At 44.7% G+C, this 16,766-nt stretch overlaps 1 protein-coding gene across 1 annotated transcript in view; it reads right to left on the bottom strand.

Moving 5' to 3' along the window:
* PPP2CA (protein phosphatase 2 catalytic subunit alpha) overlaps window positions 1–16,766 on the bottom strand; it is a 247,453-nt gene that overhangs the window by 40,030 nt on the left and 190,657 nt on the right. Inside the window, exon 6 of the mRNA XM_069199216.1 lies at window positions 16,616–16,734. Within this exon, the coding sequence (XP_069055317.1) occupies window positions 16,616–16,734 (119 nt within the window). The remainder of the gene's footprint in view (window positions 1–16,615; window positions 16,735–16,766) is intronic.

The raw sequence follows: 16,766 nt of genomic DNA, 5'->3' as shown, positions 1-16,766 counted from the left end.
GTATCAGTGCTTTCTTAACATCCAGGGTATGCCATTTTCTTTCTAGTTCTCGTTGTGGGTTCTTAAAGAATACTGGCAACTGGATGGTCTGATTGAAGTGGAATTTGCTCACCAGTTTAGGTAGGAATTGGGGTTTTGTTCTGAGAACTACCTTGTCTTTGTGGATCTGCATGTACGGTTCTTGTTTTGTTAACGCTTGAATCTCACTCTTCGTAGTGATGTGACAGCTATCAGAAAGGCAGTTTTCAACGTGGTAAACTGGAGTTCAGCTTTATGCAGGAGTTCAAATGGTTTTGTCATCAGTTGTGACAGCACTGTGTATAGGCGCCACGTTGGGGCTGGTGACCATCTTGGAGGGGTGATTCTTTTGGATCCCTCTAATAACCTCTTTATAACAGGTGCTGTGAAAATACCTTTATACACTCCCCTGGTATAGGCCACAATTGCTGCCAAGTGTACCTTGAGAGAAGAGTAGTTGATTCAGCAGCCCAGCAGGTACTTAAGATAGGTTATTACGGTTTCCCTTTCTAGATATTGCTTCCAGGGTCTTATTCTCTGTGAACCATAGGTGGTACCTTTCCCATTTTGTTGCGTAGCATTTTCTTGTAGTTGTTTTTCAAGCCTCCTTTAGAATCTCCATGGTCCCGTCTGTTAGGTTTCGGTGTCCGAATTCTATGTATTCAGGCGCCATGCCGTTAGATTGTGTTGCTGGTTCCGGGTGGAATAGACGCCCGTTCTGCATTGTGGGTGGGTCCCATTTCACCTTGATCCTCATCATCATCTGTCCTTTGGACAGGTTGAGCAGGATTGAATATCATGCTTGTGAGGCCCACTGAGGGGCTATTAGTATCAGGTTTGTTCCTGGTTCCCTGGCCTTTTCCAGTCCCTTCGGAATTAGGAGAATTGGAGGAAAGGTGTACGCAAATCTCCCGGACCAGTTTAGTGACAGGGCATTCCCCTCTGACTGGTGGTGTGGAAACCTGGAGGCGAAGAGTTGGCATTTTTTTTTGGTTCTCTGCTGATGAAAACAAGTCGATTGTTGGTGTGCCCCAGATCTTGAAGATTTTTTCTAGACTCCTTTGTTTTAGCTCTCATTCATCTGTGTTGCTTTCCTGTCTGACGTTATGTTGTGCTTCCCTGGTAGGTGAACTGTTTGAAAGTTGGTCCCTTATGGTACTGCCCACTTCCATATTTCTTGGGCTAGTTTGCTTAGGGTAAAACATTATGTGCCCACATGTTTGTTTGGATAGAACATTGTTGTATTGTCTGTTTGGATTAGAACTGTTTTCCCTGATACTCGTGTTTGAAAGGCTTTTAGAGCCAGTAACACGGTCTTCATCTCCAGCAAACTGATGTGCTTTATTGCATAGGCCTTGTTCCATTAGCCTCAAATTCTTAACTTGTCTGTGTGTGTGTGTGTGTGTGTGTGTGCTCCCAATCCCTAGTGAGATGCATCTGTTGTGATGGTGACCGGGAGTTGCTGGCTTGAAAGGTCTTCCCCTGGTTTTGTCTTTGGATGTCCACCACTGTCTCTCTTTCTGTATTTTCTCTGTTACAACCACTAGATCCTCTCAACTCCCGGTGGCTTGTGACCAGTTGTTGCAGAACCGTTCCTGGAATGGTCACATGTGGAGTCTTGCATGGGTTATGAGGGGAATGCATGATGCCATCATGCGCATTAGCTTCATGACTGTACTCACAGTCAAAGATCGCCCCTTCTGGTAAAGGTGAGTTTGCTCTGCGATTGCCTGTACTCTCTTCTGGGTAGGGCATGCATGTGTTTTCCTTGCATCCAATCTGGCTCCTAAGAAGATCTTTTCCTGCTGTGGATATGATGATGATTTTTTGTGATTTATGCTGAACCCTAGCCCCTATAGGGTTGTGATCACTGTTTGGGTATCCCTTTGATATTTTGTCTTTTGTATGTGCCTTTATTAGCCAGTCGTCCAGGTAGGGGTATATGAATCCCCCACCCACACTCCTGCTTAGGAATGCAGCGATTGCTGCCAGGCATTTTGTGAAAACCCTTGGTGCTGACTTTATTCCAAAGGGTGAAATTTTGAATTTGAAGTGAACCCCTTAGAGTACAAATCTGAGGTATCTTTTGTGTGCCTTGTTTACCGGTATGTGCAGGTAGGCGTCCTGTAGGTCCATGGTTGCCATGTAGTCTCCCATTTGCACGAGTGGGATTACCTCCAGAAGGTTTGTCATTTTGAATTATGTGCGGATTCATCTGTTTATGAATCGGAGGTCCAGGACTGGCCTTAGCGTAATGACTTGTTTTGGTACCAGGAAGTATGCTGAATTCCTTCTTTGGTACTCTTTCTATTGCTTGCTTTGGTAGGAGTTTTCATTTCTTTCTTTAGTTGTACCAGTTCTGTTTTCTGATATCTTTTCTTATTTGGCAGGTTTGGTGGTGGTAGAGTTGAGAGTTCTATACAGTAGCCATGTCATACCACATTTAAAACCCAATTGTATAATAGTAATTTCTTCCCATTGTTGTAGGTATTGTGCTTTTCTGCCTTCCACCCGTGTTGTGTATGGGTATTTTTGAGTCACTTGGCTGCTCCTCCTCCTCCTCTGAGCATTTGGCCTTTTGCTCTCCCTCTTCCTCGAAAGGGCTGTTATCTTGACACAAAGGCTCCCCTTCTTGAGGGTCTTCTGATGGAGTTTCCTCCCCTTATGAAGCTGCCTCTATATTGTAGTGCCCCCATTGCCTTTGCTGTTTCGTTGCCCCTTCTGATCTGCTGCATCGACTCATCCACCTCCTGGCTGAATAAAGTCTCTCCAGTGAAGGGCTTGTTTATGATGGAGGCTTGTACCCCAGGCTTGAAACCGGATATGAGACAAGCGTGTCTCCTTAGGGTTGTCCCAGTGCACACATTTGTCTGCTGTCTGTGTCAGCGGCATCCGGCGCTGATTTTAGGCAAGCGTTTGTGATGGTTTTGCCTTCCTGGATAATTGCTTTTGCCCTTTTCTTGTCCCCTTCCAGAAGCTTTTTCATTAACTCCTCGATTTCGTCTCACTGCTGGTGGCCATATCTACTGAGAAGGGCGTTTGTTTGCTGTACGCCATTGCGATGTTCCTTCCCTCTCCATCTTACTCCTAACCATGTCCAACCTCTTGCTTTCCCTTTTTCGAAGGGGGGCCTGTGGATGTATGTGCATTGCTCCTTCTTGCCGTTATGACGATGATAGCTTCTCCCACTGTGTTCCTTTGATGTATTTGGGGTCCTTTGGGAAGGGTTTGTATTTTTTTCTCCACCCTTGGTATCACTTCTAGCTGCGGCAGGTTCTTTGAAGGCTTTCCTGCCCTGGTCCAGAATGCTGGGTAACACGGGGAGATTAATGTTTTCTTTGCTTGATGGCATGAGGGTTTCTAATAGGAAGCAGGAATCTCCCTTCTCTTCTTCTTCTAAGGGTACTCCATATGTGTCCGCTGCCTTCTTCACTAGGCTGTTGTAGCATGTGGTGTCAGGTAGCGAAGGCTTTAAGAGATAGTTATCAACCTCCTCTTCTGGGCTCTCTGCTTCGAGGTCATTCCAGTCGTCCTCGAAACTCCCTGTTGTTTCCTCCCCTTTGGGGTTGTAGAACTTCTCTTCTGCCTCTATGTGAGGCTCGGGGGTTGCCGCTGCTTCAAGTACAGTTTCCTCCTCCTCAACCTCTGTGGACGTTAAGGGTTTTGGTGGAATTTGAAATTGTTTCGCTGAAGGAGTGCTGCCATTTTGGCCTTTAGTTGCCACCTTTTTTTCTCAACCTCCGATGCCTTGTATTGTCAATGGTCATTTTTTCAGCATGGTTTGTTCTTCTTCCGATTGACCTAGAGGTTTCTTTCCCTGTGGAGGGTTTTGCCTGTTTTAGAGCCCGGTCTTATCCCTGGTCTGGGATCCGTGGGGCTCCTGTTTGTGGGTGGCCTTCAAGCGTCACTTTCTTGGACGTAAAGACTGCCTTGGGTACTTCACCAGGATTTTCTCCTCCGAGGATTTTAATAGTCTGTTTACCTTTTTGGGTTTTCTTTTGACATCGGTTGTGTCTTCAACGTCCCCTTCGAGAAGTTAGATGTCTCAACCCCCCCGTGGGGCGACTGAGCTTCTGGCTTGTTGTTTGTCACTGGATAGGCTTAGTTCCCTTAGCAACTCCTGATGTTTCTGGGCCTGCATCGCTGTCTGGCTTTCCTCTCTGCCTATCACGTGCCTTTAAAAGTTCTCAGTACAAAAGTGGCACAAGTCTTGCAGCCCTCATCTCTGTGGTATTTCGGCAGGCAGAGGTTGCAGATTTCGTGCAGGTTGTGCTGGGCAAATTTGAGGTGGCAATTTGAGCAGAATTTAAATGCAGTGTTTTCCATGACCCGTAACTTACTTCATTCACCTGACATGAGCGGATTCTGTTGGCGTCCACAATCAGGATGTGCCCTCTCCTTCTCCTGGTCACTGTTCTCTACCCTCAATCAGTGATATCTTCTCAGAAATAAAACCTAGGTTCCTCTTAATTTTTTTTGACGTGGTCTCAAAAAACTTTGGAGCACCGCCTTTTGCTTCCAAACCAAATGACGCAAAAAAGAATCTGAGGATGGCTATGACACACAGGAACTACTGGGGTGCTGTCTGATATCATACAGGGGATGAACCAAACACCAAATGGTGGTCAACCATGCTCAAAAAACGAGGGATTAATGGGTGGAGTATTGGGCGGTCCGGATCCAATCACTAGATGGCAGAATAATGCACAGCATGTGAATCCAGAAAAGGATTCATGTTGCAAAACTATACCTCGTGACTTGAAAGACTTTTTTGAACAAAAACAACTTTTAACCTTCCATACACAAAACTGGACGGCAGAAGTATGCAGAGCATGTTTATCTACAGGCACACATGCCATCAAACCTACATACATATATACACATATACATACACAATATATAGACATATTCCCCTGGCCAAAGTGTACATCCCACTTATATACCACTGATGTGTATATGTACATATATAGGCATCCACAAATGTATATTTCTTGTGAATATATTTACAACCTGTGTCACAAAGGTACCAAAGCCTGTTTTGGGTCATTACCGTCCTGACCCTTAGGTGGGTTTGGAAGGTCTTCACTGCTAGGAAGATCACCTTGAGTTGTGGTTGAAGTATATGCATTTCTGCTTCTGGTGGACTTCATAGGCCCCAGAATGTTTTGATTGTGATGCATGCTCCCCAGTGCTGTGTGGGGTGCATCTCTTGTCATGATCATAGTGGGACATGGGTATTTGCCAGGTAACAATGTGCACTGTATGGATATATGTTATACTAGTTCCTGGGCCAGCATAGGTGAATTTAAAAATCTGGTTTATGCTGTGTGAAGTGTTGGTAGGAAATAGTAACAACCGCCATTGGGTCATGGTTACCCTCAATTTCTACTGTGCACAGCAAGTTTTGGATCAAACCATTTGCGATGAGATCACTTTTACAGCAAGTAATTGTATGCCTTTTCTTGCATCGAACAACCCACTGATAATGGGCAAGGGTGACATACAGTAACCATTGAGCATGTTCTGTCCCAACTCTACATGCATTTATTACTTTGCAGTACAGTTTGAAAGACGAACCTAGTAACCTTTCTATTTTACCTTGATGTAGGTGTTGATGTGGTCTAATATAAAAGAATATGGTAAAGAACGGAGTTTGCACTTGATTGCCAGGAATGGAGTATGGTGAGCAGAAGGCCATGGTCGCAGGGCCAGATGTTGTAAGATACCCTACAGTAAGCTGTCAAAAAAAAAGCATGTGCATGCTTTGAGGTGATGACAGTTCACTCTGTGTGTGGGTGCATATTTATGTGGTGAAGGGGCATGTAGGAAGCTGGTGTGGTGAGCACCTATGGTGTTATCACCCTATACTCGGTCCAGGCATCCCCTTTTAGTGAGGAGTAGTCAGTGTCTAGGAAGCCAGGCTCTCTAGAGGTAGCTGTGGATGAGCAGCCAATACTTATCTAGGAGACTTGCAAAGCTTATGCAATACCATTGCAGTCACAGAACTTACACACATGAAAGAACCACACAAAATAAAAAAAATAAAGGTACTTAGTTTTAGTGACACAAATACTAAAATATTGTATAGGCAATACTCTACTAGCAGGTGAGTAAATGCACTATTATATACACCTTAGTAATCAGGAATGGGCATAGAACAACAGAAAACAGTGAAATAACAGTAAACAATAGAGACCCTAGGGGGAGACCAAATCATATACTAAAAAAATGGAATGCAAAAGTCAGACCCCTATCCAGGTAAGTGCAATCTGTAGCGGGGAGCTGGATGAACTTGGAACCCCAAAAGGTTAGTACCAGAGTGCCCTCAAAGTGACCAGGAAAGAAGAGAAAAGTACCTGGGTTTTCCCAAACCCATAGATACACTTTATGAAAGGACTGTGCAAGACCCAAGCAAGACTGGAAGAAACAGAAGATGGATCCTGACAGAAGAGGGCCTGCAAATGAAGGGGACCAAGTCCAGGTCGAGTGTCCAGTTGGGGGCAGGAGCCACTACCCACCCTTCTAGAGATGCAGGACCAGGTTGACAGTGAAGACCAGGAGTCAGCTATGCCGCACAGGAGCAGAAGAAGAGTTCCAAAAGTGATGCAGTCGATGTCCCTCATTGGAAGATGAGTTGCAGCCAGTCAGTGATGAGGAAAACCCCCCAAAAAGCCTTGGCAAAGGCAAGGGTTGCAGAAGACGACGTGCAGAGCTGTTGGGGACCAGGAAGGTCTGAGGAGACTCAACCCAAGGAGGGGAATTCCACACGACCCTCAGCAGTGAGAAGAGCTAGAAGTCGAGGATGCAGCCCCCATAGGCAACTCACAGGCAGGCACAGGAGTCGCAGTGAGGCCTACTCAGCACACCTGGAAAGGAGTCCTACGTCGCTGGAGCAGCAGGCAGGAGACTACGCGTTGCAGAGAAGATTGCTGGAGGCCGGGGCTACGCAGATCCTGAAGAGCCCTTGGAAGAAAAACCAACAACCCTTGGGAGCTGCCAGAGTCGCGGTGCACAGGGGTACAGTCCTGCAAGGAGAGGCAAAGACTCACCAACTCCAACGTTGAACAGCTGATAAAGAGGACCACTCAAGACCACCACCTGTGTTGCAGGATCCACACTGCCTATTGTCGGTGCAGTAGGTGCCTGCAGATGCAGGGGAGTAACTCCTACTCCAAGGGAGATTCCATCTTGCTTCTTGGTGCAGACTGAAGACTTACTGCCCTCAGAGGATGCACAGCCGGGGAAATGTTGCAGTTACTGGAAGGAGCCAGAGAAACAATGTTGCAGAGGGAAGTTGTCACTTGAGCTGCAGATTGTAGGTTCCTGTGAAGTCCAGTTGCAGTTCCCGTGGTCAGAAGTCGAAGTAAACGTTGCAGTGGAGTCCTGCTGGAATCTTGCACGTCGAATCTGAGGAACCACCCGACAGGGAGACCCTATATAGCTCTAAAAAGGAGGATTGGTCACCTACCAGGGTAACAACCTATCAGGAAGGGTTTGTGACATCACCTACCTGACCTGGTGACTCAGATGCTCCCCGTGGCCTCTGCCCACCTTGGATTCAAGATGGCAGAATCAAGTGGCCACATAGAGAAGCTCTGGGCACCAACCCTGGAGTGGTGATGAACAGGAGGAGTGGTAACTCCCCATTCCATTGTCCAGTTTAGCGCCAGAGCAGGGACTGAGTTAATATAAACCGCTTCATGAAATGAGGGCACCAAATGTGCCCTTTTAAGCATGCCAGTGGCTTGGGGAGCCGACCCCTTCCAAGCTACGCAACACTTCCTTCCAGCAACTGCAAAATTTCCACAGCTGTGCATCCCCTGGGGTCAAAAAGACTTCAGCTGCACCAAGAAGCCAGAAGGAATCTACCATGGAGTGAACGAGTCACTCCTCTGCATCTGCAGGCACCTAAAGTAACGACGTTCGGCTGCGTGGAGCTTGTTTGTGGTTCTCCTAACCACTGACCATCTGTGACCGAGGGACCGACATAGGACATCACCTGCACCACTACAAGGACTCCTCTTCAGCTCTAGGACTCTACAGCTGATCATCTTCGTACTCTGTCGACCTGAATCTTTATCTGCAGAAGGGTGGGTAGTGGCTCCGGCCCCGACTGGACACTCCATCGTGGACTAGACTCTGTCCCCCTCTTTTGCAGGACCTCTACTTCCAGAATCCACCTTTGGGTTCCTCTGGTCTGGTCCTATGGTGGCACAAACCATTTTCGAAGTCCTTGGGAAGACCAGGTACTTACCTCTGCCTCATGGTTGCTGGGGGTCACTAAGGAACTCACCCTCTTGGGGTCCTGAGTTCTCCCATCTCCCTCCTTTACTCCATATCCGTGGATTGGGGACTTCACTTTGCATTCCACTATTTTAGTATAAGGTTTGACCCTCCCCTAGGGCCTTAGCTATTTTCTACAATTCTTGCTTCCTGTGCGAATTCCTGACTATTGTGTGTATATATAGTGTGTACTCACCTCCAGTTGTGAGGGGGGGGGGGGGGGGGGAGATTGCCTACAGGTTATCTAGTTCAGTGTTACAATAATAAAGTATCTTTATTTTTGCAACACTGTGTGGTTCCTTTCAGGTGTGATAAGCTACTGTGTGACTGCTGTGGTATTGCAAGTGCTTTGCACTCCTCCTAGATAAGTCTTGGCTGCTGATCCACAGCTACCTCTAGAGAGCCCTGGCTTCCTAGACCCTCTTTTCATTCACTACTAGTGGTTGCCTGGACCTGGTATAAGATGTCAACACCATAGGTGTCCACCACACACCAGGCCAGCTTCCTACAGTCAGGATCAGTTTCCTGGGGAGTAGTTGACTAGCATTTTCTTTGAGGGTCGCCATGCCTCAATCTGTTTGGGATCAGTCTTCCCTGTCATTTTTTTTTTTTTTTTAGTGAACAATCTTAATGTTGGGGTGCCACGCCCAACCATGTGGTCGAGAGTAGTCTTCTTTACCGAAGCTTACTCGCCCCTTCTTGTGATAAACACCTTGTTTAGTGATAAATTTGTTGTAGGGCCTATGTTTATTTTGTGTTGCGTGGGTAGTCTCCCTTGGTGAAAAGGTACTCTGTTGCCTTCGTGGATGCGGTCCCTTAGTTGGGGTTTGTAAGTTTTCCTAGGAGAGTGAGACCCATTCCTTTACTAGAAGTTGACTGTGTGTACATTAAGGCAGGGTCTGTTTTTTTTCACTGTGCAAGTCTTTCCCCCCCAAAATGGTTGGAATCCCACCAGGTGCAAACAGGGTTGCCCACAACTCTAGTAGTTTCATTACCCGGGTGACCTTTACCTACTGTACATGTGCATGTGCATATGTAGAGGCAGAGAGTTATTATATGTACTGGTACTGATGGACTTTCATTCTCTCTGTCTACAGGCGATATCACGATGGATGGCTGAACGTATGCTCCAACTAAATTGAGACAAGACTGAGGTAATGATATTAGGACATTGCGCCCTTCAGGTTACGAATCCCTTGCTGCTTGGTTCCTTGGGAGAACTGCCTCCTCCCAAGGACTTCATTGGAAGTTTAGGAGTCTTGTTGGATCCCTGACTTACTATGGAACATCAAGCTATGAAAATTTCTGTGACTTGCTTTGGTCTATTGAGGCTTCTGAGGAAGGTTTTGAAAATTCTCCCGTTTTTGGCAGAAGGACTTATTATTCAGGCTCTTATTATCTCTCGAATGGACTATGGCAATGGTCTATACCTGGGTTCGCCTAAGTATGTTAAAAGAAGGCAGGAGGTTCAGAACACCGCTGCTCCTCTTCTTTTGGAGATAACCAGGCACGTTTCTGTTCAACCTGCCCTCTCCTCTCTTCATTGGCTCGCAGTGGAACAGCGAATAGAGTTTATAACATTGTGCTGTATTCATAGGTCCCTATATAACAGAGGTCCTCCTCTTTTAAGGACCCTTGCATCTATCAACCTAGCAGACACCTCCGGTCCTCATCAGCGGCATTGGCCATTATACCTAAAGTAATAAAATCAAGATGGGGCGGTACTGCTACGGCATATCTTGGAGCTAAACTGTGGAATTCTCTTCCCATTATCCTGCGGATAACCAGCCATTAACCTGGTTGTTTTAGAGCCTGGTCCCATATTTTCACAGAGGTTCATGTTCAGCGCTGGGAGGCCTTCGGATAGTCATGCACTATATAAGCAACTTAACATAAAGCATATATGGAAAAAGCGATTGCCTACACCAATGAAACTAGGCACGATGCAGTGTGTAACTGCCAAGGATGCTTTTATTTTATATAATGCATTAATTTTGTTTCAATAATTCACTTTAGTGACATTTTAATGAGAGAGAGAGAGAGAGAGAGAGAGAGAGAGAGAGAGAGAGAGAGAGAGAGAGAGAGAGAGAGAGAGAGAGAGAGAGAGAGAGAGAGAGAGAGAGAGAGAGAGAGAGAGAGAGAGAGAGAGAGAGCACACAAATATCCCTGGCCTGTGTACTTATAGGTGTTTGATCAATTTCCCGCTGTCCTTAAACCTGTAACCATGGGGAGTTAAATGATTCCCTATAACACCTTTTGTACAGTAGGTTACTATACAGAAGAATGTATAAATGCACCTGGTTTACAGGTTTCTCTTGGCCTACTTGAATAAACCACCATTATGCTTGTGTTAGTACTTGACGTACAAACACCTGTCCTCCCATTTCATGCGCTACATGCTATGCAGCTAGTTATTTTATCAAGTTGCTGTAGAAGCTAGCAAATGTAGCATTTGCATCTCTGCTAGTGCGTTTTATAAGCACATATAAATGCTACATTTTGTCTAGTATAGCTATGGGCAAAAAAAACGTAGGTACACTTAAAGTGTACTTGTGTGGTTTAAAAGGATTAGCCACTGCTTTCTTTTTGAAAGGCAAAGGCTAAACTTTTTAGTTCACTAGGACTATAATTCTGCCTTCCTGTCCTTGTATCAAGGAATGCACTTACTGGAAATAGGCCTACGATTTATGAGGTCTTTGTGCGTGACCTAAAGGCCCCTTTTATGATGTTTTTAATCTGCTGCTGGAAGATTCCCAGTTGTTGAGTTCCCATCTGTGTCAGACATTAAAGGAGGTTTTAGGATTTTCACAGCCCTTTGAGAGTTTCCAAGATCTGAGGTACATATGGGAAAGTTTGGAAATTGTCTTGTGCCTAAATGTTTCATGTTTGTAAAAAAAGAAATTCGTATCTGGTACATCATTGAATATTTCTTGCAACGTACATTATAGATGCCTGGGGAAAAACAATTGCTTGGTTGAATATTCCCAAGAAACATTAGGCCTCATTTTCTGAGCAATGCTCAACATTTTGAAGCAGGGTGCGCATCTATGAACAAAACCTTTAGCGATGAAGAAAAAAATTGGGAAATCAGTATTCATTCCCAAGAAACTTTTTTCTTTTCATTCACAGTTGCGTTTCAATGCACATACAAAAAAATCTTTAAGTGTGTTCCAAAGTAATTTGGAAAGCCAATTTGTAAAGCCAATTACAAAGAGTGCAACAGGAGATTGCAATAGGCCAGGCACGTTACACATGCTAATATTTACCGAATTTGTTAAATGCGTTCTTGATGCATTTAAAAATAAAAAATAAATTAATTAAAAAAAAAAAAAAAAAAAAAAAAAAGGTAGCTCTGATGAATGGAGCAGTCAACCCGTGTTCTAGCTCCTATAATAGAGCACAGAGTAAAACTTCTCACCTCTTCCTTTGTGGTTTTCGGATGAAGCCTTAGCTCCTTGCGTAACATTTCCCAATACCTTGAGAGAGTATTTAAAACAAGCATTTGTAATGCAATAGGGTCTCGCATTTCTCCGAGTTACATTAGCAGTTGTGAACTCTCAACCGGGTGTTTGTCACAATGAATGGAGGAAAAAAAAAAAAAAAAAAAAAAACAGCGCGATCGCGCTGCTACAGGTCACTCGTAGTGAAACCTACTGGCAAAATTGCAATTATCTACATAACTGGCAAAAGTGCAATTAACTATGTAACAGGGTCGATGTTATGCAAAGCGCTCAACTTCTGCCAAGCGAGATCGCACTGCAAACAAAAGATAAAAAGTAGTCCACACACTTAAGGGGGAACAGCGAGCATCGCATGTTTTCAGTACTTGGTCGCTGCGATCGAGGAGGGCTAACCACCGAAAAAGGCATGACGTATGTGTGCCTTCCACTAATGAAAGCAAGCAGATTTTAACAGGCAAGCAGACGAACCAATGAAAGACACTGACTTGACGTGGACGGGGCTCTGAGCCCTTTAACTCCTAAAGTGTCTCACAAGCGAAACGCAAGTGCAAGCGACGCAGGCTCGACCCTAACAAAAAAAAGCAGGGAAAGTGTGCTTGCCTTGCTGCATGAGGAATCATGTGTGCAGCGCCAAACAAACTGCTTTGCTTATGATTACCCCATCATGCAACCTTTCTTTGCGTCACCTAACACCTTTACGCTTTCGGGGAGCTTCGTTTCTTGCATCGCTCTGCTGCTCTATTTTCTCCACAGTCTGCAGGGCACCTGGGATCTCCATGGCGGAAAACAATCTGAGCTTGCAGAGAAAGGGACTTGTAGCCCAAGCCAAAAAGATCTGGTTTTACACACACATATAAAAAAATAAAAAAAATAAAAAAGAGTTGAACAAAACAAGTAGCACTTTCCGACTTCAACCACTAGATGGCGGAATATGCATAGTATCAGAATACGTCCATCCTGCAAAACCACAGTTTGCACCTTTGTAATTTCATAGGGTGATACTAAGCACATTCTGAATATCACCTGATGTTCAGTCTGGATCCAGAGATTCTGCAATAACTTTCTTGCCCCATTATATGGAGCCAGCTCCACCTTTATGTCAGTTACCACCAAGACCTCAGGTTACTAAACATATACTGTGACCATGGGGGTCCCATGATCAGTCCATTACTTCTAAGCTATTTAGAGACAGCGAAGAGCTAGATTCCAAATTGGAATCTTATATAGGAAGCTATGACCACCACTTGGAATGGGTACATGGGAGGGTAAGCAGTCTGCAGGTAGATAGAATACCCAACACAAAGCTACTCAAATGTAAGTTAACTCTTCTGATGGATACTTATACTTGCAGTCGCCTCACATCCTAACGATACTGCATTAATACTGCCTGCCAAAGTAGAGTCCGAAGGAGTGGTCAAACCACGAAGTCTTGATCCACTGAGTGAACAAAATGCCCATCCCGTCTGAATACCGAATTCTAAGGAAGAATGCTTTCTAAGCATATGAAGGGAAGCCAATGTTGCATAACGGTATATTTTTACTAAAGGCAATCTCTAGCCAGTGTCAATAATGATGATTTTGCTATGGAATAGTGTATTCAGATTCCTTCAGGTGGCTGCATTTTGTAAGGGTGTAACAGATGACGGATACAAAGAATAATCCACCAAAATAGAATCCTTTTCTCGACCGCCTCTGTCTTCTTGGCGCCTACATAGACAAAAAGTAGTTGTATCTGAAGTCCTTAGCTTTGTCAATGTAGAAGTTAACTGCCCTAAGAGTGTGCACCCCTTGTAGCCACTCAATCCTTGGTGAGAGAGGGGCACAGGGAAGAATATGGGAAGCATTAAAAACTGCCCCACATGAGCCAACTTTGGTACAAAAGTGGTTTTGGTCCCGAGATGCAGATTTCCTTGGTAAAAAGAGGTAAAAGGCAGTCGGACAACAAGCTCTTGGGGCTCAGTGACATGCTGGGTCGTCATGGTGGCCACCAAAAAAGAGTGCCTTAAAAGTCAGGAGCCTCAACTGACAGCTATACAAGGGTTCAGATTGGAACCCATATCGAAACCAGAATAAGATTCCAGAGGAGCATGAAGAAAGGAGACAGAAAAACATGTATGAAAGCCTTTTCAAAAACTTTACGACTACTGAGGACTTGAACAGGTAAGGTGAATTTGGCAAACAAATGTCACCACATAGCATGCAGCAAGAAGCCCTGCTGCTACCACTCAATATCCAGGCATGAAGGGGGAGGCTGTGGAGTTTGGGGTGTACAAACTGCACCTATGACGGAGCAGATCCTCGCTGACCAGAAGTCGAGGCAGGGGCAGTAGGGAAAGTCATTTCGACTGCGTACCACACTCCTCTTCGTCACTCCAGAGCCATCAAGATGACTTGATCCGGTCTTGATGCAGAGGAATCAAGTGTATAGGGGTAGTTTGTAAGCACAGTGAAGTGTAAAACTCCACACCAACTGAAACGCATCCCTCAACAGAAACTTAAGGGCACAGTACCAAGGGCAATGTGTATTCTCATGAGTGGTGCAAAGATTCTCCACCGTGCCTCACACGGCAAAGCCTTACTTACCACTTTTAGGTGGAAACATCACTCGAGACCAACATGCTCAAGCTATCTGATCTTGTATTCAGGGAACCTGCCATATCGTTGGCGACAAACCACAGGCCCAAAGTCTGAGGTTCATCTACAAACTTTCCTGCTCGTTACGCAAACCACATCAAGGTTCTGTCAAGATCTGGACGAGCCAACTACAAAGGGAAGTCAAGAAATCGTAAGGGCCACAGATGGAGCAAGTTGGTGTGGAGTTTTGCTTGTCCAGAGACCAAATTCTTCTGATCTCGAGTTCCTCCAGATGTGCGAACCACTTTAGCATATCGGTGTTCGTTTTCACTGCGATCACTCCTGGTAGTGGGCAAATAATTTTTTTAATGACAGGTTCTCCTGCTCCGACCATCAACTGAGATCTGTTGGGTGTCCAAGGGGATCCTGGTGATATCCCTCATGGGAGCCTGTGCTGGATTCACTGCAAATAGAGACACAAGAGACAAGGCCTTGTGTGCCAGTGTGCATGAGTGACAGTATGTAAAAGGCCAGTAGACAAGGGAGGTGGATAACCATCAGGGCTGGAACCAGACCACAAAGTGTAATTTTAATCAGTTTAAACTAACATTTTAAACTTGGGAAAAAAATCCTGAAATTCTCTAGTTATAGTTACTTTAGTGGAACTTTCCTTTGCTCCTGGCCCAGGTTCCCTGCCTGAGAGACGGTGAGCAAAAGACAAGGATGCACTGGAGGACAAGATATGGGACGTTTGAGTGGAGATCTCGCTACTACACGAGACTTCTGCAAACTGAGACCCAGTAATCCTCGGTGGAGGATGAGGTGCAAACAGCATAAAGAAGGAAGTCAAATGCATCTGGAAAGTGTCGCCTGCGGTGGCATGGAGGATGCGAGGGCTGCTCCAAAAGCAATCTGAGGCTTGTAGAGATCCTATAGACAGTGGGAGGTAGGCCTGAATAATACTCCATAAACTGGTACATATCCTGGGTCCCATAGGAGGATCTCACGCACTGTTTTGTGATGAACTGTATACAGGGACTTGATCAACCAGACATGGCAAAAAGAGGGGGTCTGGTACTGTTTTATTGATTATGATTAGGTTTACTGCGAGACATACTGAATTAATGTAATTGTAAAGTGGTAAAACCACACCTAATATTAATGGTGTGGCACTGGTCAGTTATATGTTTCTGCTTCTATGAACATGGTTATACCCTGAGAAAGCCAGTACTGTCTCCTGATAAATACACACCCTTACACTGCGTCTAGCATGTTCTTTGGGTTCAGGGCTCCTAAGGGTGGGGACTGTTGCAAGGGTCATGGTAGGTATTTCGAACTGCCTACTTGTGCATATTTGAATATGCACAGTATGAAGCACTGTATGCACAAATAAATACTTTTTTTTATTTAAAATAAGTAAAAACACTTACTGGACAATTATTTACTGTGTTTACTTTGCGCACCTGCAGGCTAGGGTACTAGCCTACATCACCTCCCGAGCTGCCCATGGGCTGCTCTGCCTTGAGAGAGTAAAGTGCTACAACAGAGTACTTGTTTCCCAGTAGATGGACTGTTGTGGATTTATCTGTGAATGACCCACATACTTCCCATTTAATAATCTACTTCCTTACACTAGTGGGGGTTTGGTACATGGTCTAAGGCAGTGTCCTGCAGGGCTCTGGGTGTCAACGTGCTCTGCGACTGGGTACCTCTGCTCATGGCCAAAGGCACGAGAGGGAAGGGTGGTTTGGCCGCGGGTTCCACAAGGGGGTTGGTTGTATGCTCAACGCTGATCAAAAACACAGAAATTCAGAGAAAAAACAAAGGTTAAAGTGCTATAACTAGGCCAGGTAATGAGATCTTCGCCTATGTTTAAAAAAATGAAATTCACTGAAAAGGACAAGGATTCAAGTAATACAGTTAGGTGTTCAAATGAGATAAAATGTAACATTAAAAAAAAACTCAAAACTCAGTATATAGTGAACTAATATCTTGTACACTCATTATTCACCGCTTATGACCTCACTTATTACATCAATAATGACATGTTAAATCACATCATACTTTCAAATCGTTTTTGTCGGGAGTCAAGATTGTTACTCTATTGTTCTCTGCCACTGATACCATACCAGCTTACAAGCATTCCTCTTCAAAGCTGTATGATGCTGTGTACAGTGTCTAGCAAAATGAGGTTTTGGCTTAAAAAGAAATTCCCCAAAAATAACAAAGTTTAACATTCAAACTCTACATTTATACATTAATATCAAAACAGTACTTACAAGGAATATTTTAAGGTGTCATCAAGTTCCATTATTGCAGCTTGGTTGCCGCAGCGATAACAATAGTTGGGTGCGCTAAAAATTGTTACTACATTCCGGTCATGGCACCAATTATACCCCTAAAGAGATGGAAAATGTATTCAATTTCAGT

The sequence above is a fragment of the Pleurodeles waltl genome, chromosome 7, assembly GCF_031143425.1.
Source record: "Pleurodeles waltl isolate 20211129_DDA chromosome 7, aPleWal1.hap1.20221129, whole genome shotgun sequence".
NCBI classification, from domain to species: domain Eukaryota; kingdom Metazoa; phylum Chordata; class Amphibia; order Caudata; family Salamandridae; genus Pleurodeles; species Pleurodeles waltl.
Note: the sequence above shows the minus strand (reverse complement) of the source record. Positions and strands in the feature narration are given on the sequence as shown.